This window comes from Myotis myotis, unplaced genomic scaffold, assembly GCF_014108235.1.
Source record: "Myotis myotis isolate mMyoMyo1 unplaced genomic scaffold, mMyoMyo1.p scaffold_m19_p_4, whole genome shotgun sequence".
Taxonomy (NCBI): Eukaryota; Metazoa; Chordata; class Mammalia; order Chiroptera; family Vespertilionidae; genus Myotis; species Myotis myotis.
The window spans coordinates 90,756,640-90,782,362 of record NW_023416346.1 but is presented as its reverse complement, the minus strand read 5'-3'; the positions used below and the strand labels follow the sequence as shown (position 1 = coordinate 90,782,362).

Sequence of the window (25,723 nt, the reverse complement as noted above, 5' to 3'; positions counted from 1 at the left end):
AGCTGTATGGTAAGATAATTTGTTAAATGTTTTTCTTGTGTTTTTGAGGTGGGCATGTAGTGCTATTAACTTCCATGATAGGACTGCTTTCACTGTGTCCAATGGATTTGGGGTTGTTGCATGTTTATTTTCATTTGTTTCCAGGATATTTTTTATTTCCTTTTTATCTCTTTGGTAACCCATTCATTGTTTAATAACATGCTATTTAGCCTCCATGTGTTTGAATGTTTTTGAGTGTTTTTATTGTAGTTGATTTATAATTTTATGTCATTTTGATCTGAAGATGCTTGATATGATTTCAGTCTTTTTAAAGTCAAAGAGACTTAGTTTGTTTCATAATATATAGTCTCTCTTTATAAATGTGCCATATGCCCTTGGGAAGAATGTATATTCTGAAGTTTTGGGATGATATGTTCTGAAAATATCAATTAAATCCATCTGATCTGGTTTGTCATGTAGGATTGCTTTACTTTTTGTCTAGAAGAGTGGTTCTCAACCTTCCTACTGCCACAACCCTTTAATACAGTTCCTCATGTTGTGGTGACCCCCAACCATAAAATTACTTTCGTTGCTACTTCATAACTGCAATTTTGCTACTGTTATGAATCGTAATATAAATATCTGATATGCTATATATGTTTTCTGATGGTTGCGACCCACAGGTTAAGAACCGCTGGTCTATAAGGTCTATTCAGTGAAGTCAATGGAGTGTTAAAGTCTCCTACTATGATTGTATTGCTATCTATCTCTTCCCTTAAAATCCTCCAGAAGTTGTGGGGGTTTTTATGTATTTGGATGCTCCTGTATTGGGTGTAGATATGTTTACCATAGTTATATCCTCTTGTTGTATCAATCCCTTTAGTATTATGAAGTGGCCTTCATTATCTCTCCTTATGGTCTTCACTTGGAAGTCTCTTTTGACGTATATGAGTATTTCTATCTAAGGTGTTTTTGTTTTTTTCATTTCCATTCACATGGAAATTTTTGTTTCCATCCCTTCACTTTCATTCTATGTGAGTCCTTTGTTCTGAGGTGGGTCTCTTATAGACAGCATATACATGGGTCATGTTTTGTTATCCATTCAGCTACCCTATGTCTTTTGATTGGAGCAATTTAGCCATTTACATTTCAAGTTATTATTGATGGGTACTTATTTATTGCCATTCTTATTCTTTATGCTTGTGTTCTCTTTCTCTTTATTTATTCTTCTTACTACAGCCCCTTTAGCATTTCTTGCCATAGTGTTTTATGGTAATAAACTCTTTTAGCCTTTTTTTTTTGTTGTCTGCGAAGATCTTTATTTCACCTTTGATTTTGAATGATAGCCTTGCTGGATAGAGTAGTCTTGGGTTCAGTCCCTTGGTTTTCATTACTTTGTATACTTTGGCCATTACCTTCTAGCTTGGAGTGTTATTAATGAGACTTCGGCTGACAGTCTAATGGGATCTTCCTTGTAGGTAACTTTCTGATTCTCATATCCTTTATGATTCTTTCTTTGTCTTTAATATTTTCCATTTTAATTAATATGTGCCTATGTGTGGGTCTTTTGTGGTTCATCTTGATTGGGACTCTCTGTGTTTCCTGAGCTTGAATGACTATTTCCTTCCCCAGGTTAGGGAAATTTTCTGACATTATTTCTTCAAACAGGTTCTCTATGCCTTTCTGGATTCTCCATCTTCTGGTACACCTATAATGCGAATGTTGTTATGTGTCTTGTTGTCCTAAAGCTCCCATAGACTCTCCTCCTGTTTTAATTTTTCTTTCCATTTACTGGTCTGAATGGGTGTTTCTTTTTTTTCTACCTTGTCTTCTAATTAACTGATTTAGTTCTCAGCTTCTTCTAATCTACTGTTGAATTTTTCTAGGGTGTTCTTTATTTCAACTATGTCATTCCCCATTTCAAATTGATTATTATTTATTGCTTCAAGCTCTCTTTTCATGTTGGTGTCACTCTCATGAAGACCCTTATCATTCTCATTAATTTGCTTGTAGTTCTCACTGAATTGTTTGAGTACTCTTCTTACAATTACTCTGAATTTTTTATTTGGCAGCTTGTTTACCTCCATTTCATTTAGTTCCTTCTCTGACAATTCTTCTTTTTCTTTCATTTGGGGTTGTTTCTTTGCCTCCCCATTTTTGCTGTCCCTTCGTTTTTGTTTCTATATATTAGATCAAACTGCTGTGCCTCCCAGATTTTGTGGGGTGGTCTTATGTAGTTGGTATTTTGTGGGACCCAGTGGTGCAGTCTCTTAGATCTACTGAGCTGGGTGCTCTAGTAAAGCTCCTTACACGAGTTATTTGGATTATTCTATTGTAGTTGGTTCTTGAATGTTATTGTCCCATTCATGAATGGAGTCTCCTCTCAGGCTGGCTGACTATGTGGCTCATCCCCAATCACATTGTGTGAGCTGTTGTGGAGGTGCTGACCAAACAGAACAAAATACAATGCTACAAGATATTAAACAGAAGAAACTACAACAATAAAAATGTATACAAGACCACTGAAGCACCAATAAAAGCAACCACCAGAGAGAATCAAGAAAGAGTAAAGAGAGCAAGAATCAAAGAAAAAAAGAAAGAAAGAAAAATACAAGGAGCAAATAAACAAAAAAAAACCCCACAAACAAACAAAAAAAAAAAACAACAAAAATGGGGAGGACAGAATATGTAGATGCAGATCTGAAATAAAGGAAATAAAAATAAAATATTAGGCGAGCAGGGGAAGAAAAACTGTTTAAAATAAAGGAGGGAAGGGGAAGAAACCAAGATGGCGGCATAGGTTAACGCCAGAGTTTGCTGCCTCGAACAACCACTTTAAAAATACAACTAAAAGACGGAACGGACAGCATCCAGAACCACAGGAAGGCTGGCTGAGTGGAAGCTCTACAACTAGGAGGAAAAAGAAAAGCATACCGAGACTCAGAAGAGGTGCAGTGCTGAAGTAAAATACTAAGGTGCGGAGTGCATGCGGAGCGGGCTGGCGTCTGAGGGCGCGGTTGTCTGTTTCAATCGGGAGGGAGTCTCAAGCTCTGAGCTCCAGATCCGGGCGAGTCTCTAGGGACCCAGACTCAAATGGGACTGTCTGGTTTCAGTCGAAACTCAAAGGCAGCTTTCTCTCCAAGGTTTGCAGCGGTTGCTGGGACTCTGAGAGGCAGAGCCCCTGGGGACGGGACTGAGAGCAGCCATAACTGCTCGCTCCTCCCACCCCATAGATCCCCTGGGACCCGCCCCGCCCAAGCTCTGCACAGAGGCATTTGCCGGATAGCCTCAGGCAAAGGCTAGATAAGCACCGCCCTAGAGATCCAGCACAGAAGTTCTCCCACTGCAGACACAGCTGATTCTCATAGCCAGTTGGCCTGGAGGTCAAATCCCCCCCAGTATTACCTACAGCAATCAAGGCTTAACTACAACAAGACTGCGCACAAAGACCACAAGGGGGTGCACCAAGAAAGCATAAAAATGCGGAGAAAAAGAAACATGACAGAAATGGAGGTTATAGAGCTCAAAACCACACTTTTAAGGTCTTTCAATAATTTTCTGGAAACTGCCGATAAACTTGATGAGATCTACAAGAAATCTAATGAGACCCTTGATGTTGTGATAAAGAACCAACTAGAAATTAAGCATACACTGACTGAAATAAAGAATACTATACAGACACCCAACAGCGGACCAGAGGAGCACAAAAATCAAGTCAAAGATTTGAAATGCAAAGAAGCAAAAAACACCCAACCAGAAAAGCAAAATGAAAAAAGAATCCGAAAATACAAAGATAGTGTAAGGAGCCTCTGGGACAGCTTCAAGCGTACCAACATCAGAATTATAGGGGTGCCAGAAGATGAGAGAGAGCAAGATATTGAAAACTTATTTGAAGAAATAATGACAGAAAACTTCCCCCACCTGGTGAAAGAAATAGACTTACAGGTCCAGGAAGCACAGAGAACCCCAAACAAAAGGAATCCAAAGAGGACCACACCAAGACACATCATAATTAAAATGCCAAGAGCAAAAGACAAAGAGAGAATCTTAAAAGCAGCAAGAGAAAGAAACTCAGTTACCTACAAGGGAATACCCATATGACTGTGAGCTGATTTTTCAACAGAAACTTTGCAGGCCAGAAGGGAGTGGCAAGAAATATTCAAAATGATGAATAGCAAGAACCTACAACCAAGATTACTTTATCCAGCAAAGCTATCATTTAGAATTGAAGGTCAGATAAAGAGCTTCACAGATAAGGAAAAGCTAAAGGAGTTCATCACCACCAAACCAGTATTATATTAAATGCTGAAAGGTATTCTTTAAGAGGAAGAAGAAGAAAAATGTAAAGATACAAATTATGAACAACAAATATGCATCTATCAACAAGTGAATCTAAGAATCAAGTGAATAAATAATCTGATGTACAGAATGAACTGGTGATTATAATAGAATCAGGGACATAGAAAGGGAATGGACTGACTATTCTTGGGGGGGGGAAAGGGGTGTGGTGGATGCCGGAAGAGACTGGACAAAAAATCGTGCACCTATGGATGAGGACAGTGGGTGGGGAGTGAGGGCGGAGGGTGGGGTAGGAACTGGGAGGAGGGGAGTTATGGGGGGAATAAAGAGGAACAGATGTAATAATCTGAATAATAAAGATTTAATTTTTAAAAAATAAATAAATAAAATAAAGGAGGGAAAAAATAAGTAAAAATAAAATAAAAGAAAAATACCTGAGAAGGAAAATAGAGGAGAAAGCTGATAGAACTAAAATAAGAAAAAGAAAAAAGATGTGAAAGCAGGAGCAGAAGAAAAGAGAAAAAATTGAGTAGTGAATAAAAGAAACAGGAAAACAATTGAATAGGAAAAGTCAAGAGGAATATTAGATATATGAATGAAACAACAGACTAGAATAATAACAAATCAATAAAGCAGATAGATAAAGAAGATAAATTTTAAAATGGAAAAAAAATGAAAGAACAAAAACAAAAAAAGTAAAACAGAAGAAAAAAGGGAGGAAAAAAGAGAAAAGAAAAAAGGAGAGGAAAAAAACATAAAAAAAAAAATCACATTGCATTCCTTTAAGCTGAGTTTAGTGTCCCATGTGAGCTGGTTTTGGATCCCACTTTTCTGTTCTGTCTGCCAATTCTGGGCTTCCTGTTAGGTGTGTATGGGCTAACCACTGTCAGGCACTATACTTTGGCTTTCAGAAACCTACTTGAAGCTCCAAGCAATCCACTGATCCACCATTTGTGTCTGTCTCCACAGGCTTTGGTTGCCTTCAAGAGGAGCCAAAATGCCCTCTAAAGTAGGTTTGTTAGCAGCAAGGGGCCCAGGACTAGGTCAGCAAACTTCCCCTGGCTCCCTGAGCTCTACCTCTGCCAGCCTTTTCCTGCTAGTCCACTGTCAATCTTAATCACTGAAAAGTCTGTTTCTGAAAAGCCTTTAGGTGGGGGAGGTGCTATTTAGCTTTCAGGGTATATGGTGGGTATGTTTCCCTGTCCCAGAGCTACTTCTCTGCAAGTGGCCCAACATATTACTCTTCTCTTGGCTGGACAGAGATCTTTGTATGGAGACCAACGGGGATTGTTTATCAGTTCTTCTTTGCAGGGAAAGTACCATACTAGACTGGTGCCTAAGAGAGTGGCAGAAATGGGTCCTCCCCCAATCCAGTCACTGAGGGCTCCTGAGACTGTTCAAACCTATAGGTTTGGCCTCTGCTTTTGTTTCCTCTGAAAAGTTTAAAATGCAGGGTGTGGCAGGCAGGGCTCCTGTGGGTGGTGTGTGCTGTATCATCTAGGACAGGGTTTTTCCTTTTACCTGCCCTGTGGCTGCTCGGAGTGGCTGGCTCCTCTCAGAAAAAAATGGCCCTTTTGGTTTGTGGGCCTATGCCCAAATGTTTCAGGCTGCCATTTTTCCAAGTCTCCCCACAATGCTTCCCACACCAGTGTCTCCTTAGGCACCTTGATTCCATATCTCCCTCCCTACCCCAAAGCCTCAGGTGAGTAGCGCAAATGAAAACTCCTATGCTCTGGGTTTAAAAAACAAAACAAATGAAACGGAGGTTTTTCTCTCTGTTCAACTCCAGACTCCGCTAAGGCTAGCAGCCCTGCTGCCTTTCACGGCTGGATGTTTCATGGGGCGCAGGTCTTGGCTCCAGTGCTCCAGGCTGTGAAGCCCAGCCTGGGTTCTGGGTCTCTATCTTCTGAGGTTCTGTTCCTAGCACTCCCTCCTCTCTTGGCCTGCTGCCCTGGTTGCTGGGTCAACTCCTTTTCCAACCTCGCCCACCCTATTAGTCTCCAGGTATTTCCTGAAGTGGAGGTCTTCTGGTGGTAAGTTTCCTCAGCTCCTGTATGTCTACAAAGTCTTTATTTCTCCTTTAAACAAAACAAAACAAAACAAAAAAACTTTCCTAGATATATTATTCTTGGCTTGTAATTTCTCTCTTCCAATAGTTTAAATATTTGGTTCCACTCTCTTCTTGCTTGTTGAGATTTTGCTGAGAAGTTATATGATAAACTAATGGGCTTTCCTTTATAGGTTACTTTCTTCTTTTCCCTGGCTTCCTTGAAAATTCATTCTTTGTCCTTAATTGTTTACTGTTTTAACACAATGTTCCTTGGAAAAGGCCTCTTTGGCTTGAGATAATTAGGTGTTCTGTTTGCTTCTTGAATTTGAGGATCTAGTTCTTTCCATAGGTCTAAGAAATTCTCATCAACTATTTGTTTTAATGGGGTATTTGTTTCCTTCTCTCTCACTTTTCTTTTTATTATGCCCATTATTATTATTATGTTCTTTTTTATGGAGTCAGATAGTTCTCATAGAGTTCTTTCATTTTTTTCTCAAGTCTCCTCTTTTTTTCCCTCTGTATCATTTCTAGCTTTCTTTCTTTATTTTTAGATTTCTATCTTTGATGTCACTAATTATTTTCTCTTTCTAGTCAGCTCTATGTACTTTGATCACTAGTTTATGTTTATCTCTTTGAGTTCTTCATCTTTTGAATTTCTATTTGGTTCTGCTTTAAAGTTTCAATATCTTTGGTAAAGTTCTCCTTTTGTTTATTTATTTTCTGAGTTAATTTAATTGCCTATCTGTATTTTCTTGCATCTAGCTGAGTTTTTTCAGAAAAGCAATCTTGAATTCTCTTTTATTTCAATCACATATTTCTATGTCTTTAAGTTTATTTTCTGAATATTTTTTCATTTTCTTTCTGAACTGCCTTGGTTATTCATAGCATTTGATGAATTCCTTGTCTGTCTAGGCATTTATGTATAAGTGGCAGTTCTCTAGTAGGTTGATAATAAGAAGTCCTTCTATTGTTTTTCAGTAGGTGGCACTGAATCACAAGGTGTTTTTTTTTTTTTAGCTCTCATGCACTTCTCTGGCTTTTCAAATCTCTTCAGGGTAGTGGAAAATGGCTTGTGTTCCCTGGGAAGGTGGACAGCTCCCTGTGGTTTGGTCACACAGGGCCCAGGGGACTAACAATGCAGCTGATTGCAGTGGGCAACTGAGTTCTAATTCTGTGAAATCCCAGTGCTGTGCTCCACAGCCAGACATTGTCAGCTGCACAGTGTAATGCATGGAGTTGGGGTGTGCTCGTGGAACCTGGTCTCCTCCTTTGTTGCTTTGCCCTATTACACTTGGACCTGACACTGGAATTAGTTTCAGAACGTGTCCTTCACTCAGAGAAAAAGTGTTTAGTACCAGTTCCTGTGTTTGCAGATAACGTGCTCTGCAACTGGACAAGAAGGGTGAATGGAGGCGAGCTCTGAGAAGGTGGGGAAGGCCACCAGGCTTTTTGCCTTTGCTTCTCTGTCTGAAATACTGATTTCCAGATAACCATGGCCATACATCTGTGCTTCATCTAGGTCTCTGTGCTCAGCTGTAGCTCATACTACCCAAACCTGCAGAAATGCTTACTACATCTCTTTGCTCCTCTTGACTGAAGGGAGTGCCAGCCACAATCTGATTCCTCCCCTTTCTGTGCTAGCCATCCAGAGATCTCTGGGCTGCAGGGCTGTGTCTATGGCTGGCATTAACTCTTCTTCCTTCCAATCTCCCCCGTTTGCTCCTACTTACCCAACTTCACATGTTTCAATGCATGGATTTTACAGATGTGTTTGTGCATTGAGCTGGGAACTCTTTGTTGAATTATAGCTGTTCAAATTGTTTTAACTTCAAAGGGAGATATAAAGGGAATCTGCCATGCTGCCATTCCTCTTAACAGATTTAAATAGGCTTTTGTGATGAGGTTTTTACAGAGTCTTTAATTAATGTATTCATGCATGAAATCTGCAAATCAAAAGTGACAGATTGATGTATTCTGAAGAGATTTTAAGTCTTTTGAGAGACATAGGGCTACATTTAAGTTTCTTGTTTGTTTTTGTTTATTTTTAAATATTCACTGGAAGATTTATTGATTTTATACAGAAGAAGGGAGAGAGAGGAGAGAAAGAGAGAGAGAGAGAGAGAGAGAGAGAGAGAGAGAGAGAGAGAGAGAGAGAGAAAGATGTGAGAGAGAAAGATGTGAGAGAAACATCAATCGATTGCTTCCCATATGTGCCCTGGCCAGGGATTGTACCCGAAGTCTAGGCATGCACCCGGATTGGGAATTGAACACATTACTTAATACAAATTTTCCTGTCATTTATAAAAAAAATTAGATATTACAATATCTCTCTCCCTTTTATTTTAATCCTCACCTGAGAATATTTTTCCATTACTTTTTAGAGAGAGTGGAAGAGAGAGGGAAAGACAGAGAGAAATATCAATGTGAGAGAAACACATCGATTGGTTGCCTCCTGCACAAGCCCTGACCAAGGCCTAGGCCGGGGAGGAGTCTGCAACTGAAGTACATGCCCTTGACCAGAATTGAATCCAGGACCTTTTGGTTCACAGGCCAACGCTCTAACCACTAAGCCAAACCAGCTTCTCTACTCAAAATTGGAATCTATTTCCTCCAAATTTGATGGGTAGCATTTATGTCCCTGCCTCCCATAAATGTCATGGGTAATAATATGGGTGTGATTCATAAATGCAAACTTCTGTAAGTGAAAGTCTGCCTTTATGTGAAACCCATAAAGAAGCCCCCAGCCTTCTGGAGAGTAATTACAGTTGCCTAATATTTTCTTATTAAGGTGAATTCTCAATATTCTTTTTATCTTTATGGCTCTGATGCCTTCTGAATGCTCTATATCCTTTTATTCTTTCAGCAGGTAACAAAGCCTATGCCATTTTCACTCATTGTCCCTTTCATATTAGTTGCTGAACTATTTGATAATGGTCATTTATTTAAAACTAGAAGCCCGTTGCACGAAGACTCGTGCAATAGGCCTTCCTTCCCCTGCCTGCCAGCACCGGTTTTCCTCCGGTACCCGGGACCCAGGCCTTTGGTCCGGCCACAGCGGAGAAGCCAAGCCTCTTCAGTCTTCAGTATTCAGTCTTCAGTATTCACTCTTCACTCTGGCCGGAGCCTTCAGTCTTTGTTCCGTGCCTGTGTATGCAAATTAACTGCCATCTTTGTTGGGTTAATTTGCCTAGTCGCTCTGATTGGCTGGTGGGCATAGCGGAGTGACACCAATTTGCATGTTTCTCTTTTATTAGTGTAGATACAGCATCCTTAGTACATAAAGCAGCTAGCTACAATCAATATTCTCTAGGCAGTGAATATTTTAATTTAAATTCTTTATTGTTTAAAGTATTATATGTCTCCTTTTCCCCCCATTGACCTCTCACCAGCCGCTCCCACTCCCCAGCACATGCCTTCACCCCCTACTGTTTTTTTCTATTGGTCATGCTCATATGCATGCATACAAGTCCTTCGGTTGATCTCTTACCCCTCCCCCCCCACCTTCCCTCTTAGGTTGGAAGGTCTGTTTGATGCTTCTATGACTCTGGCTCTATTTTTGTTCATCAGTTTATGTTGTTCATTATATTCCACAAATGAGTGAACTCATGTGATAATTATCTTTCTCCACCTGGCTTATTTCGCTTAGCATAATGCTCTCCAGGTCTATCCATGCTGTTACAAATGGTAACAGTTCCTTCTTTTTTACAGCAGCATAGTATTTCATTGTGTAGATGTACCACAGGTTTTTAATCCACTCATCTGCTGATGGGCACTTAGGTTGTTTCCAAATCTTAGCTATGGTAAATTGTGCTGCTGTGAACATAGGGGTGCATATATCCTTTCTGATTGGTATTTCTGGTTTCTTAGGATATATTCCTAGTAGTGGGATTACTAGGTCAAATGGGAGTTCCATTTTAAATTTTTTGAGGAAACTGTTTTCCACAGTGACTGCACCAGTCTGCATTCCCACCAGCAGTGTACAAGGGTTTCTTTTTCTCCATATCCTCATCAGCACTTGTCGCTTGTTGATTTGTTGATGATAGCCATTCTGACAGGTGTGAGATGGTGCCTCATTGTCATTTTGATTTGCATCTCTCAGATGATTAGTGACTTTGAGCATGTTTTCCTATGTCTGTTGGCCTTCTGTATGTCCTCTTTTGAAAAGTGTTTATTTAGGTCTTTTGCCCATTTTTTGATTGAATTCGTTTATCTTTCTTTTGTTAAGTTGTATGAGTTCACTATAAATTTTGGAAATTAAACCCTTATCAGAGATAACATTGGTAAACATGTTCTCCCATGCAGTGGGCTTTCTTGTTGTTTTGTTGATGGTTTCTTTTGCTGTGCAGAAGCTTTTTATTTTCACGTAGTCCCATTTGTTTATTTTGTCTTTAATTTCCATTGTCCTAGGGGCTGTATCAGTAAAGATATTGCTACAACATATGTCTGATATTTTGCTGCCTGTGGGTTCCTCTAACATTTTTATGGTTTCCCATATTAAGTTTAAGTCCTTTATTCATTTTGAGTTTATTTTTGTGTATGGTGTAAGTTGGTGGTCTAGTTTCATTTTTTTTGCATGTATCTGTCCAATTTTTCCAACACCATTTATTGAAGAGACTGTCTTGACTATATTGTATGCTCTTTAGGCAGTGAATTTAACAGAGATTTTGACAAAGACTCCAACAGTAAGACAATGACTTTTTTTTTCTATTTGCAAGGGAGTAACTCTTTTATCAACACCATTGATTGAATAACAATATTAGCTAGTTCCAGAGAAGTTTTCATCCGGAAATATTTTAGGATAAATGGAAATACAACCTACTCCTTAGGAAAATTTACTCTGTAATATCTTACCAAAGAAGTGTGAGAGTTGTTTTTTTTATATTGACTCAAATAAGCAACCTCAAGTGACCTGCAGTTGTCATGTTGGTGTTCAGTCACAGAGAGCCCCAAGTTGAACTATGTAATAATGTATACTATAATTGCAAGACAACATCTTCCAACACACTCTCCCATAAGGTGTTGTGGGGACCCTAATCAAAGTATGTGATGTTCAAGGCTAATTGGAGTGTGGGGTCCCTGTCCAGAGTACACCAGATGCTCAAGGCCAATTTGTCATATGCAGGTACAAAAGCAAGGGCACAGTGATTGCACTATACACTGCACAGGCATGCCTGTCGGTAGCCCATGTACTGATGCCACTATTTGGCAAGAAGCCTCTTTTGTCTAAGTTAGTATAAAGATGTTGTTGACCAGCAAGTGCAAGGCCACTTGATCGAGCTACTTTGTTTGCAATGGCTACTATGTTTGTGGCTGCTTGGTATGGCTCCTATGTTTGATGAGGCTGCTTTTATGTAGGGTGCAGCTGTTTGATCAGGCTACTATGCTTATAATAGCTACTGTGTTAGTGCGGCTGCTTTGTATAGCTCCTATGTTGGGGGCTCCTATACTAGCTCCTACGTTTGCAGCTACTTTGTAGAGCTACTTTGAAGAATTGTTTTGTCCGATAGCTCCTTGTTATCAATGGCTACTTGGGCTGCAATAAAGACTCTTCTATATGCCTATAACTTCTCATGTCTTCTCATCTAACATCCAGCATCCAAGGAGGTCCAGTTCCTGGCAGGGGAACTGAGACTCCACAGTAGGCATAGTTGAGCAGAATCAAAGCAGAACTTACTCCAACAATTGGTATAGTCAAGCAGGTTGAAGAAATAAGTACTCCAACAGGTGTTAATTTGCCCAAGCTGTAAGGAAAGCAGATCACTTGAGCTCTGGATGGTATTCATGAAATTTCTTATGAGTGTACTAAACTCATATTAATCTGCTTTTAAATATCCCCCAGCTGGAACCCAGATTGGAGTCTTCAGAAAATACTTTCAACCACATCTATTTTTTAGTTTTCTGACAGGAACTAAACTCAGTTTTGTTTTTGATACAAATACCAAGGTTAGCATCTGTCAATTGTAACTTAGGACTTCTATCCATTAAGTTTAGCTCCTTTATTTCCAAGTAATGTAGGAAGAGCCAGTTTCTTTTCTCTTATCACCTTGCTCTTCCATCAAGCTCTTCTCTGAAACCATCTTCCTGTTTTAAGAATAGAGCAGGTGGTTCCAGGTCAGGATCAAGTTGTAAGTTACAAAATAATTATGCATAACCAATTCCAGTGACTCTATATCGGTGCACAAACTGTGACAAGAACAACATTTTAAAAAAATTCAGCAGGATAAAACAAGTTTTTTTTAACAACAAAATTGTTTTTCAGTTCCAGGTAATGAGACTAAAAATCAACTCTTTATTTTATTTTGATAATTTTAATAGAATGTATCCCCTTTCTGATTGGTGTTTCTGGTTTCTTGGGATATATTCCTAGAAGTGGGATCACTGGGTCAAATGGAAGTTCCATTTTTAGTTTTTTGAGGAAACTCCATGCTGTTCTTCACAGTGGCTGCACCAGTCTGCATTCCCACCAGGAGTGCACGAGAATTCCTTTTTCTCCATATCTACCCCAGCACTTGTTGTTTGTTGATTGTTGATGATAGCCATTTTGACAGGTGTGAGATGGTACCTCATTGTCGTTTTGATTTGCATCTCTCAGATGATTAGTGACTTTGAGCATGTTCTCATATGTCTCTCAGTTTATGTATGTCCTCTTTCAAAAAGTGTCTATTTAGGTCCGTTGCCCATTTTTTGATTGGGTTGTTTATCTTCCTTTTGTTAAGTTGTATGAGTTCCCTATAAATGTTGGAGATTAAACTTTTATAGGAGATATCGTTGTCAAATATGTTCTCCCATGCAGTGAGGATATATGCATCCCTATGTTCATAGCAGCAGGATTTACAATAGCTAAGATTTGGAATCAGCCTAAGTGCCCATCAGCAGATGAATGGATTAAAAAACTTTGGCACATCTACCCAATGGAATACTATGCTGCTGTAAAAAGGAAGGAACTCCTACCATTTGCAGTAACATGGATAGAGCTGGAGAGCATTATGCTAAGAGAAATAAGTCAGTCAGAGAATGATAAATATCACATGCTCTCACTCATTTGTGGATTATAATGAACAACGTAAACCGATGAACAAAAACAGATGTAGATACAGAGAAGCATCGATCAGATGCTCGAAACTTGGAGGGAAAGCAGGGGAGGGTGGGGGTGAGGTGGAAAGATCAACCAAAGGACTTGTATGCATGCATATAAGCATAAGTGATGGATGTAGACAATAGGGGGTGAGGGTGAGGGCAGGATTGGGGGGATGAGGTGACATTGGGGGGATAAGGACACATTTGTAATATCTTATTCAATAAAGGGACAAAATAGACTGTATCCCCAAAGAGGTACTTTTATCAAGTAAAAAGTATAATACAAAAACAAAAATTTGCTTGCACTTGCTAATACAAGTTTTGGTGTTAATGATAATCAGGGCTTAGAAGAATTAATCTCATTCTTGTCAAATGTTGGACACTTATCCAGAAAAAAATATTGACTTCAAACTCTAGCACATTATGGGTCTTAAATATACCCTAATTTTCTATTCCTTTGCTTGGGCAGACGCAAACTTTTTTGTTTGAGACCATTAGTAACTGCTCAAAGTAGAAGAGGTTTCTGATTTACTTTCAATTTTGTATTTTCTGCTGCCATGATAAATAATCCATCAGGAAAAATATAAGAAATAAACTAGTATTTGTTGAGAGCATATTTATTAAAGGTATGACATTGGACCCATAAGGGGAGTTATGCATTATTTTCTCTGAATTCAAGGATCTTACATTTATTTGGGAAGATAAGACACATACATGAAAAGTTGCCTAACAAAACACAGTACACGATATGTTATGACCAAATAAGTAGAACCATAATGTTTGTGCTATAAGAACTCAAAGGAGAGTGTGATTCCTATGGGTTGGGCTAGTCGGGAAAGATTTTACAGAGGAAGTAGATTTGGGGCCTTAAATATTACATAGAATTAGAATTAGCGGCAAAAAATGAAGTGGAAGACGGTACAGATTGTACTGTCACTCCAAGCTAAATACAAGGGATATGAGGAATGTAGCCTAGAGTTTAAATGGCAGGGGATGAATGGGAACTCCTTAAAGTCAGCGATCTTCTCACCTTTATTTCAGTATTCTGCAACCTTTCCAAAATAGACTTGCATTATGGAAGATTATTACTAGATTAATTCAGCAGACAAATTGGTGTCAGATCAGGTAGGTCCTTAGATATAAGACTAAGAACTCTATTTTATGGATAATAAGAAACTATAATGGTTTTTGAGAAGGAGCATGCTGTAAGAAAAATCTTGTTTTAGGAAGATAATTGACACTCCTATCAAAGCACACTTCCATCCTATGACAGATATTGCTCTAATCCTTATACCAGCGGTTCTCAACCTGTGGGTGTCAAACGACCCTTTCACAGGGGTCGCCTAAGACCATTGGAAAACACATATATAATTACATATTGTTTTGTGATTAATCACTATGCTTTAATTATGTTCAATTTGTAACAATGAAAATACATCCTGCATATCAAATATTTACATTACGATTCATAACAGTAGCAAAAATACAGTTATGAAGTAGCAACGAAAATAATTTTATGGTTGGGGGTCACCACAACATGAAGAACTGTATTAAAGGGTCGTAGCATTAGGAAAGTTGAGAACCACTGCCCTATACCTTTTAGAGGATTGATAGGAGCCTGTCTTTTCATCATAACGCATATTTTCCAAATACATACTGTGTACAACAGCACTGGTTCTGAGATAAGAAACCTTTCACATCAAGAGCTTAGTTTTTTAAAAGCATCTCTGGGCTGTGCAATCACCCCCTATTCAGACAACCATTGACTCTTGATTGAAGAAAAAATTACCTTATCAGTTAATTTGTTGAGGCCTAACCAGAACTCTGTGATTATGCATGAGGAAAATTAAGATACTACCGCAAGATTTAGGCAAGGTTCTAAGTTAAATTAATGCTTTCTACCTCAAAGAATATATTTCTTCAAGGGCACCAAATGGACCTTATTTATTTCCATACATAGCAGCAATAAGTAGATATAAAAGAGTCCTTAGTCTCAGTCAATTCTTTACCATATTTCTAGATAGCAGTTCAAGATACTTAAGCCTATACTAATATCTTACCAACCTGATCTTCCAGTGAGTAATATACTTATGATTATACTAGAGGCCTGGTGCACAAAATTTGTGCATGGATAGGGTGATCAGGGCCGATCTGTGGGGTGACCAGTGGGGCAATCGGGGGGCCCCCCACTGGCACCCGCCTTGGCCAGCCTGGTTCCACCCATTCACTGGCCCTGCCCCTCTCCACCACCACCAGTCACCTCCCTCTGCAGGAGACAACCAGTGGGGTGATTGGAGGGGGGCAGCATTGGTCCACTTGCCAGCCGGCCTTGCTCCCTGCAGGCACCCATCTCGGCTGGTCTGGGGCATGTGGGCTGGGGGTGGCTCCTGAATTGAGCGTCTGTCCCCTGGTAGTCACTGCACATCATACCAACTGGTCGTTCCACTGTCATTTCACCATTCGGTCTATTCGCATATTAGGTTTTTATTATATAGAATGTTTAGAATTATTAGGTGCATGGTTCTTTTCCACAAGGTTATTTTTTCTCATTCCTACAGATAGGAGGCAGTACCGTTCTGGGGGAGCATGTCTGGCTGGTTATAGAGGTGAGAGGGAGAGACTAACATTTGTGAAATCTATTTGGGGAGATAAAACACATACATGAAAATTTGCCTGACAAAACACAATACAGAATATGATGTTTGACTGAATGAGTAGAACCATAAAGTTTGTGCTATAGGAATTTTTTTTTTTTTTTCAGTTGATCAGCAGCCTAGCCAGGAACTCCAGCCAGGATCTCCAGCCAAGTTCTGGTCTGGATCTCCAGAGAGGTTCTGCTGTTTATTGTCTTGTTACATCCGTATTTATCCCAGTTGATTTTAATCCTGTAAATTTCTATTACAAAGGTTAGGGCGTTTCTTATCTCCATTCCAGGGAGTAAAGATTATGTAGCTTAAGCGTGATTGTTTGTAGTTAAAGTGATTAACTACCCGCCTGGCACTTAGTTAAGGAGTTTTATCCCCTCCCTGACTTCAGGGAAAAATCCCTACCTGGGGAAACAACCTTTCTCGGAGAGGTGACCTTGGTTAAAACACACAGCGCTAAGGGGAGCAAACATATTAAGAACAGTATGCTATATACGCCAGGTCCCTTGAAACATATGCTGTGCAGATGTTTCTTTCCTGCAGCGACTGTGTCAAGCAGCAAGGATGGACCGGCTTCTGGCAAATTACCCCATTTTTATTTTTTAAATGATAGCGCATGCAAATCAGTGGCCACCTCTCAGATTGGGCCGTTTAAAACTCGGAAGAAGACTGGCAAGCAATGACAGTGAGCATAACTATAAACATAGTGGATGGAGTGCACAAGGAGCCCCATTCCTGTAGAAGGTTGCCGGCCTCTTCAGTCAAGAGATTACAGCTGTCCTCAAGTTGTTGGTTTGATTGTCTTTGTTGGTCTGGCTAGCGGGCGGCGTCACTGGCGACGGGCTTCCCGAAGCGTCAGCGAGTTGAAGGGCTGCATCAAAGGGTCCATCAGGGCCGTGGTTGATGGTGGTGTCGGTGTCCGAGGAGGAGTAAGCTGTGCCCTCTGGGTCAGCTGATATGGAAGATGGAGGGTAGTAGAGAGAAAAAGAAGAGAAAGCAAAAGAACTACAAGGCATGGGAGTGTTTAGAAAAAAGAGGGAGAAGAAAGGGAAGAAGGCAGCATCCTGACACAGCCCTTTCCTTCAGCTTCCCCTTTCCCTGTGGTCCAAGGTAGAAATGGGAAACAAGTCCTATTGCAGTGAAAGGGCAGCTGCTGTCAGCCAGTCTCTGTCTTTACCTGGGTCCTGATCTGAGCTGGGCATGGGAAGCGGGAAGCAGCCATGGGGACAGGAGACCTTTCTCAGAAGGGGAGAGTGTTCAAGCCCCTGAACCACTGGGGGGGTGAGGATCTGTGCCCCACCTCTGTTGAACCCCAAGTTCTCTCCTACTGGCCGCCTGACTGTACCTGTCTTAGGTTGCCCCACCCTGTGGGGTCTTACCCGTCTTTGACTACCAGCCATCTCTGGGCCAAGTAGGGTGATGTGAGGTTCAGTTCTGTCTCCTTGGTAGCCTATGTCCCTCTGGCCTCCATGCCCAGCAACTGCCTTGGGATCCCCTTGCCTGCTGGCGGGGCCCCGGCATTGATCACATATTTTGGGGAACCCAGGTTTCTTCTCCAGGGAGGGCTCAGCTCACACTATTGGGTGAGAGACAGATCCATGGTACCAGCCACCATGAGGCTTCAACCTCAGCATGAACAGAGAGCTCAGGCAACAGCTATGGGCAATTGGATTGTAAGAAGAGGGTCCCTCTTGACACAAGGGTAAGAGGGGCCAATACAGGACAAAGGAGAGTCCCGGAACAGGGCTTTCTCAGCCCAGGCTCTTGGCACAAGACAACTCCATGTATGGGACATATATCAAGCATCCCTAGTCACGGCATAAAAGGGAGGTGCCCTCCCTGGAACAGTAGGGTAGGGAGATTCTAGAAGAGGCTGTGTTCAGGAAAGAAGGAGAAAGGCCAAAGAAGCAGCAAACAAGTAGTTAGATTTTAAAAAAAGGAAAAAGGAAAGCAGATGTGGGGCAAAGCTGGGACATGTGGAAAGACAAAAAGGAGGCACATGTGATCCTCCCAATGGACAGATTGTTCCAGCTCAGGGCTGCATATCTGCTGCAGGCGGGCACTGGTCAGGTGTGCTATGGTGAGGCAGAGATGGAGGGCGGTGAGACATAAGGTCGGACTAGACGGTCTGGAATCCACACAGGTGAGTCTTCATCCTATGGAAATATACAAGCATATCCTCTCCCCCAGGTTAAAAGTACATCATGTCCCTTCCAGGCTCCTGTAAGCAAGTCTCTCCATTTGACGAGGGCTTTTGGTTTAGTTAGATCAGGGTTCCAATGCCTGTACATCGGGGAATTTCCCTCAGAATCTACATTTAGTATATTAATTACAAATAGAGTATGTTGTAGAACATGATGAGGAGAGGAATATTTAAACTCATTTTCTTGTAATATTTTGTAACAGGAGTAAATCAAACACCGCTGGGGCTATATAATAGAACTCTCATTTGAGATAAGATATCTCTTCCCCATAATGTAAAGGGGATAGTTGTAATTACATAGGGACAGAATGTTCCTGAATATTGATCTTCATCAGCCCAAGTTAAAACCTGAGAACTCTTTTTTACATTAGATGCCTTGCCTAGTCCTACTAGGGAAGTGGAGGTGGTGTGCGTGGGCCATGAAGAGGGCCAATCCTTCCCTGCTATGCAGGAAACATCTGCTCCTGTATCCAATAGACCTTCAATTGGTTTTCCCTGAATTTGTAAAATTTTTGTAGGTCTAGTAGCATGGATTTCTTGTATCCAAAATGCTGCATCACTAGATCCAAAGCCTCCGGCCCCTCTAGCTTCCTGGGTAACAGCTGTCCCTATTTTATGTATTGGTAACAGGATTAATTGGGCAATTCTCTGGTTGGGCTGAATCTGTATAGTTGTGGTGGGTGGGGAAAGTAAAATCTGTATTTCTCCTGTGTAGTCTGCATCAACAACTCCTGGGATGACTAAGATCCCCTGTAATGAGGTGGAGCTCCGTCCTAATATTAAACCTACGGTTCCCTCAGGCAGCGGCCCAGACACTCCTGTAGGAATGGCTGCTACTGGCGAGTCTGGGGTTAGTACTGCATGGGTGGTTGAGTGGAGGTCCAATCCTGCACTGCCTGGGGTTGCCCTGAAGAGGTCACTGACTGATTGAAATTTGCAGAGGGGTTGAAGGTTGATGCCCCTATTATTGCAGGGGCCTGGGGCTGGCCCCTTCTCAAGTTTCCCAATTGAGGTGATGGGATATAACCTCCTTGGGAGCTATTTGTAGAGTTTAAAGGCCGACCATTTTTATGGTATTTTGATCTACATTCCTTTGCCCAATGGAATCCTTTCTGACATCGGGGACAAACGGTTTTTGGAGGATTAATATTATTCCCTAATGTATTTCCAGGCTGTCGAGGAGCTTGCCATCTGGCCTGAGTATTATTATTTTTATTTGGGCATTCTCTGCTAAAGTGCCCAGATAAGCCACAAGAGTAGCAGTTCATATTTCTTTTATTACCTGTATTATTGTTGGCTTGTCCTATACCCTGTACATATTGAGGGTATGTCTCCCCTTTGAGAGCTGCAGCTATAGCTACACCCTGTATAAATGCTGGACTTACATCAGCACACTGTTTTATAAAATCATTTATAGTTCCTGTTCTGTGAATCGGCCTTAATAAAGCCTGACAGGTATTATTAGCATTTTCAAAAGCCAGTTGTTTGATTAGGATATCGGCTGCCTCTTTGTTATTGATTATTCTCTTGACTGCTTGTATGAGGCGAGAAAGGAAATCCTGATATGGTTCCTCGACCTTCTGTTTAACCTCTGTAAGGGTGGTTGTTTTTCCTGCTGTATAAGGTAGGGATTTCCAGGCATTTACTGCACAACTGGTTACTTTGGTAAGTGCCTCTGTGGGCATATTCATTTGCTCCTGAGCCGTGTTAAAATCACCTTCTCCTAATATCATGTCTAGGGTTATTCCTTTTCTGTTTTTTTGCTAGTGGCTACAGCTTTCTTAGCAAGATCATCATATTCAGTTTTCCATAATAAGTAATCGCCTCCTGAGAGACAGGCTTTACAAACCTGTGACCAATCATAAGGAGTCATCCATTTACTGGCTAGGGTTTCTACCAAGGTTTGTGTGTAAGGAGCTAGAGGTCCATATTCAGAGCAGGCCAATTTTAATTCTTTAAGTACTTTGTAAGGTATAGGCTCCCAGGTGGGGTTTCCGTCCCCACCAGACTCATTCTCATATGCAACTGGGAAGCAGAGTGAGAATTCAAGATCTCCATTAGCTTCAGCTTCTCTTATCGCCCTTTGAAATTTAGACATGGAGCTCATAGGAGCCACAGGCTTCCTTTCTAATTTGGGGAGCCTGTTTTGAATGGGAGGGCCTCTCTCCTCTCTACTGACTGGAAAGGACCAATGGTCATGTTTATGATATTTATTCTCCTCCCGATCAATAGGCATAGCTAAATTGCTTTTAGATTGAGCTGAAGACAATAATGATGTATCCTCTCTGCGTGGAGCCGAGGGACTATTTAAATTTTGAGAAAGTTCAACCATTTTTGCCTCTGGTGCCAAGGTTTCACAAATTGAATTCCAGAGAGAAAAGGTATCTGCCAGGACCTTCTCAGATCCATGGTAGCTGTAATAGTTCTTTAATTGCTCTCCTACTTTAGTCCAAGTTTCTAAATTAACAGTTCCATCCTCAGGAAGCCATTGACATACGTCTTCTATAAAACTTTCTGTCTGACTGGGAGTAACCTTAACTCCTCTGCTAGCAAGCATATGCGTTAAAAGATTAATACAGAGTCTTTTTTCTTTAGACTCAGTATGACCCATCCTGTCAATCAGAGTTCTGTACTAACTACCCGCTTACCCTACTTATCCTCTATGGGGGGGGGGGGGTGTCTGCAGCACCCTACGGTGCAGTCCTATCCGTCCCAAGTACAGGGGGACTTACCTAAGGGTCCCTGTTCGGGCGCCAGATGCTGGGGTCCAACCCCAGCGGGTCCAGGGGTCCCCAAAGGTGTGGACGGAGTCGGCGAAGAAGGAATGACATGGAGACAGTGTTCAGTTGATCAGCAGCCTAGCCAGGATCTCCAGCCAAGTTCTGGTCTGGATCTCCAGAGAGGTTCTGCTCTGTGCTATAGGAATTTAAAGGGGAGTGATTCCTGTAGGTTGGGCTGGTAAGAAAGGATTTACAGAGGAAGTAAAGTTTGTGTCTTAAAGATTATATAGGATGTGGGTTGGTGTAAAGGAATGAAGAGGGGGAAGGTACAAGAAAAATCATGAATAATGAACAGGACCTCAAGCTAACTGATGAAAAAGTAACTGGCTCCAACATAAAGTTTGGATGGTAAGGAACTGAATAGCAATTCCTTAAGGTCAGAGAGCTTATCACTTTCATTTCATTATTCTCTGCATCCTTAACAAAATAAGGTTGCATATAAATCATTGTTTGATTCCAAGAGTACAACTAACATATATTGAATGACTAGGGATTTACAGTTATTTGACAAACATGAGTTATTCTCTGTCCTTCACTGAAGAGCAGGTCCAATATAGTTACTTTCTGTTCAGACTTTAGATCAAGAATACTCTAAATCTGGGATTTCAGACAAAACAGAATGCTATACCCACTATGAAGCCTTGATTCCAAAGACATTCTCTGAGCCACTTTTACTTTTTCACTCTTCCTGGAAGAAAGCAGCCTTGTGTCTGGAATCTACCTGGTTAACTGGGGCGAGGGTAACATATCCTGGATAACCTCTATCTTCTGAAATCCAGACCTCACACTTACTGGAGCACTCTGAATGGCACACTGATTTCATAAAGTAGAATGTACTAAGCAGAAACTGTAACGGTCAAGAACTGTCAACTTTTGTTTAAATCTCAAAGTGCCAAGTTCATTTGTATGCAGGGAGTATAAAGAAAATGATTGTCTGAACATTAAGCAAACTGATTCAGAGTTCACTTTGTGCACCCAAAAGGCTGGGGGTTGGAAACAAAAACATTTGTATGTACTATAAATGATATTGGTTGTTAATTCCAAAGGCACTTATTTTCTAGATACTTCATTCCTCTTTAGAAACACCAACACCTAAAATATGATAATAGCTATCTCAAATATGGCCAGTAAAATAATAGCAAGACATGGTAATTTTGTGAGTAATAAGACCCAAAACATTCCATTTAAAACCATACAATGTGGAACTGACAGCACAGCTATTTAAGTCAAATACCAGCCAGTATTATAGATTAGACTAGAGGCCCGATGCATGAAATTTGTGCAAGGGTAGGCCTTCCTTCCTTCAGCTGCCAGCACCAGCTTCCCTCTGGCACCTGGGACCCAGGCTTTCCTCCAGCCACCGGCAGGCACCCAGGACCTGGGCTGGCTTCCCTCTGGCCACCTGCAGGCACCTGGAATCCTGGCTGGCTTCCTTCCACCCCGACTTCGTCAGGAAGGACGTCCGGAATGACATCCAGAAGGATGTCTGGTCTAATTAGCATATTGCCCTTTTATTATTATAGATAATGCTGATAAATAAAATAATCTTAGTTCATAGTACAGCAGGCTGACTACTCTTGGAATGTGAATGTCTGAGCTGGTTATAAATGCTTCAGTATAGCACATAAGTCTTTAGAGATTTGCAGATGTCTGCTGCTTCTAGGGATTGAAAAAGAAGGAAATATTCCATTGGATAAATACCTACCTGTATAAGAGAAAGGGACATTTGATCACCTTCATTTTTCAACCTTACAGATTATCCAGAAGGTTCATCATCTCTTGCAGTGGAGACAGAAACATAGCAGTTTTCACATTTCCTGCATCTCTAAGACAGGTCAGTATTCTTTTCTCTTTTTAAAATTTTGTTGTTGTTGTTAATTCTCCTGAGGATATTTTTTCCCACTGATTTTTAAATAATGTGGAAGGGAAGAGGGAGGGGGAGAGAGAGATAGAAACATGAACTTTAGAGAGACACATCGATTGGTTGCTTCCCACACGAACCCCAGCCATGGCTGTGCCTTTGGGAATCAAACCCGACACTTCAGTGTGTGGGCTGATGCTCTATCCACTGAGAAACACCAGCCAGGGCAACAGGTCAGTGTTCTGTGGGAGGCACATAGAGTGCAACCTGGACTGCTAAGAGGCAATCTTGGGAGGTACTAGCAAATGAGTAAGATTTCACCCTGGTGAACAAGATGTTAAATTCTCCACTCTTGTATTACTCACATAAGTAGAAGTTCTAGACATAATTTCCCTGTGTAATGTACTGAAAAGGATGCCCTTATTTCCTGTAAACTCACACTATTCACTTGGGCTAAAAAGACCACCCAAGGTATCTAGAAACAGCCAAACATTCCATTCAGGTTATGTGCTTTCAACCTATGTACTATAAATCTTGTCCTGGTGCATTTTGGCCTCTAAGATGATATAGATTATGAATAGGTTCTTTTTGCTTGGCTCCATTATGTAAGTTAACAACCTACTCTTATCCACTCACAGGCAAAAAGTACCATCCCTACACTCCAATTCGCCCAAAATGCTACTAATTTATTCACAATGGCAGGCAATCTTACACATGGGATTCTCTTTGGTCTAGTGAAAAGCTAAACAACCTTCTCTTTGCAACATTCGCGGTTAAATAACCTAGTGTAATTCAGCAGTAAATGGAGACTTTTAGTGATAGAAATACCATGGAGTTCAAAGCTCTGATCAGATAAGTTTTCCAATTTTATTCCCATGGAAAGCTATTCAGAAGCCTATTGATATGTTTATGGACTCTTGGGTCTTCACTTTTTTCCTTTATAAAGCCCTGCTGTGTACCAGTATACCTTAGATACTGTAAGAGACCTTGTATATGCCAGCCACTTTACTATGTACTTGATGTGTGTTATCTCATTTAATCCTCACAGAAACTCTGTGAAGTGAATGTTATTATTCCCATTTTAATTAATGAAAAAACTGAAGTCCAGAGATATTAAGTTACCTGTCCAACTAGTAAGTGGCTAAACTAAGATTGCAACCCAGGTCTGTCTGACCTTAGAGCATACTCTTACCACTATGGCACTATATTTAAAAACCTGACTTGGCTTACTTACTGTGTACCTTCACTTACAATCAAAGGTTAAAAAGAGAGAAGAATTAAATGTTTTTTTCTCCAAAGACCTGATGAAATGTTTGATGTTTAAGTGAGACAACTTGTATGATAGTATTTGAATTTCAGTTATCCATGCTGTGAACCTCTCACATTTTCTTATTTTTACATTTTACTGTGGATAGTCTATGAAGCACTTTGGCATGTTAACATATGTTAAAAAGGAATACAGTTCTCTGGTGAAATAATTTAGGAAACCCTGTATAAGCAAAATTAGAGAGTTACCTTTACCATAGGGATTCTCAAGACTTGTAGTATACAAATGAGTTTTGTAATTCTCCAAGAAGAGGATGTAGTAACTCTATGAAACTATTTGACTAAACTTTTTTTATTCTGTGCAGATCATGGAGCGTTGTCTTTCGTGCAGTACTTATCAGGACATATAATATGCTAAGGAATTTTATCAATCCCCAAAAGTGGAATAAGTTTACCCAAATTTATATTAACATGTAACTTTTTTTCAGAACATCTTGAGTAAATGTTAAATCATAAAATATATATATATATATTTAAAATATATTTTATTGATTTTTTTACAGAGAGGAAGGGAAAGGGATAGAGAGTTAGAAACATCGATCAGCTGCCTCCTGCACACTCCTTACTGGGGATGTGCCCGCAACCAAGGTACATGCCCTTGACTGAAATCGAACCTGGGACCCTTGAGTCCATAGGCTGACGCTCTATCCACTGAGCCAAACCGGTTAGGGCATAAAATATATTTTTATATGATTTCCTTAATAAGAAAAATTGCTTTTAATCAATGTTTTTCCCAGGGCAATTTGTTAAAATGAATTAACTGATTATTTTTTGTGGGAACAACAGTTTTATTCTGATAATAGACATGCATTTGGGAACATAGGATGAAGAGTAGGAGAATCATTTCAAAACTTAAATATGAAAAAATTTTAATGTATATGGATAATTACTATGGTGAAGTTTATAAAAGCTCCAAATAGAAAACAACCTGAATGTCCATCAATAAAAGAATGGTTGAATTATATATGTCCAAACTATTAGATACTTTATATATGTTTTCCTTTGTTTTATTTTAAAAGTTTTAAAAATTAAAGTATGAAAGCTACCCAACTATTTACAACTTAGAAGTAACAAATGCTAACATATTTTTATTTTGACTCAAATTTTTGTATATAAAAATTATTGCTATAATTTTTACACAAAAGAAACACTGATTCTACATGATATTTTCTTCAAAATGAAAAGAAAAACTTGGAGAAATTTGAAAATATAGAAAACAAAAATGTAGCATCCTTAATTTACAAAAATTTTGGAAAGTAGTAAATAAAGATAAACACAACAATTAGAAAATGTGCAAAGGTACAACTGACAAAATAAAAGTTAAAATTAAAAACGAACATAAACTTGTTCAACTTCACTAGAAAGAAATACAAATTAAAATATCCCAAAATTGCCCAGCCAGCATGGTTCAGTGGTTGAGCGTTGACCTATGAGCCAGGAGGTCACAGTTCAATTCCCGGTCAGGGCATATGTGGGCTAGATCCCCAGTGTGGGGTGTGCAGG

At 40.2% G+C, this 25,723-nt stretch overlaps 1 protein-coding gene across 1 annotated transcript in view; it reads left to right on the top strand.

Annotated features, from left to right (window-relative positions):
- ZDHHC15 (zinc finger DHHC-type palmitoyltransferase 15) overlaps positions 1 to 25,723 on the top strand; it is a 414,649-nt gene that overhangs the window by 317,845 nt on the left and 71,081 nt on the right. The window contains exon 11 of the mRNA XM_036304662.1: positions 22,789 to 22,867. Coding sequence (XP_036160555.1) covers positions 22,789 to 22,835 — 47 coding nt within the window. The 3' untranslated portion in view covers positions 22,836 to 22,867. The remainder of the gene's footprint in view (positions 1 to 22,788; positions 22,868 to 25,723) is intronic.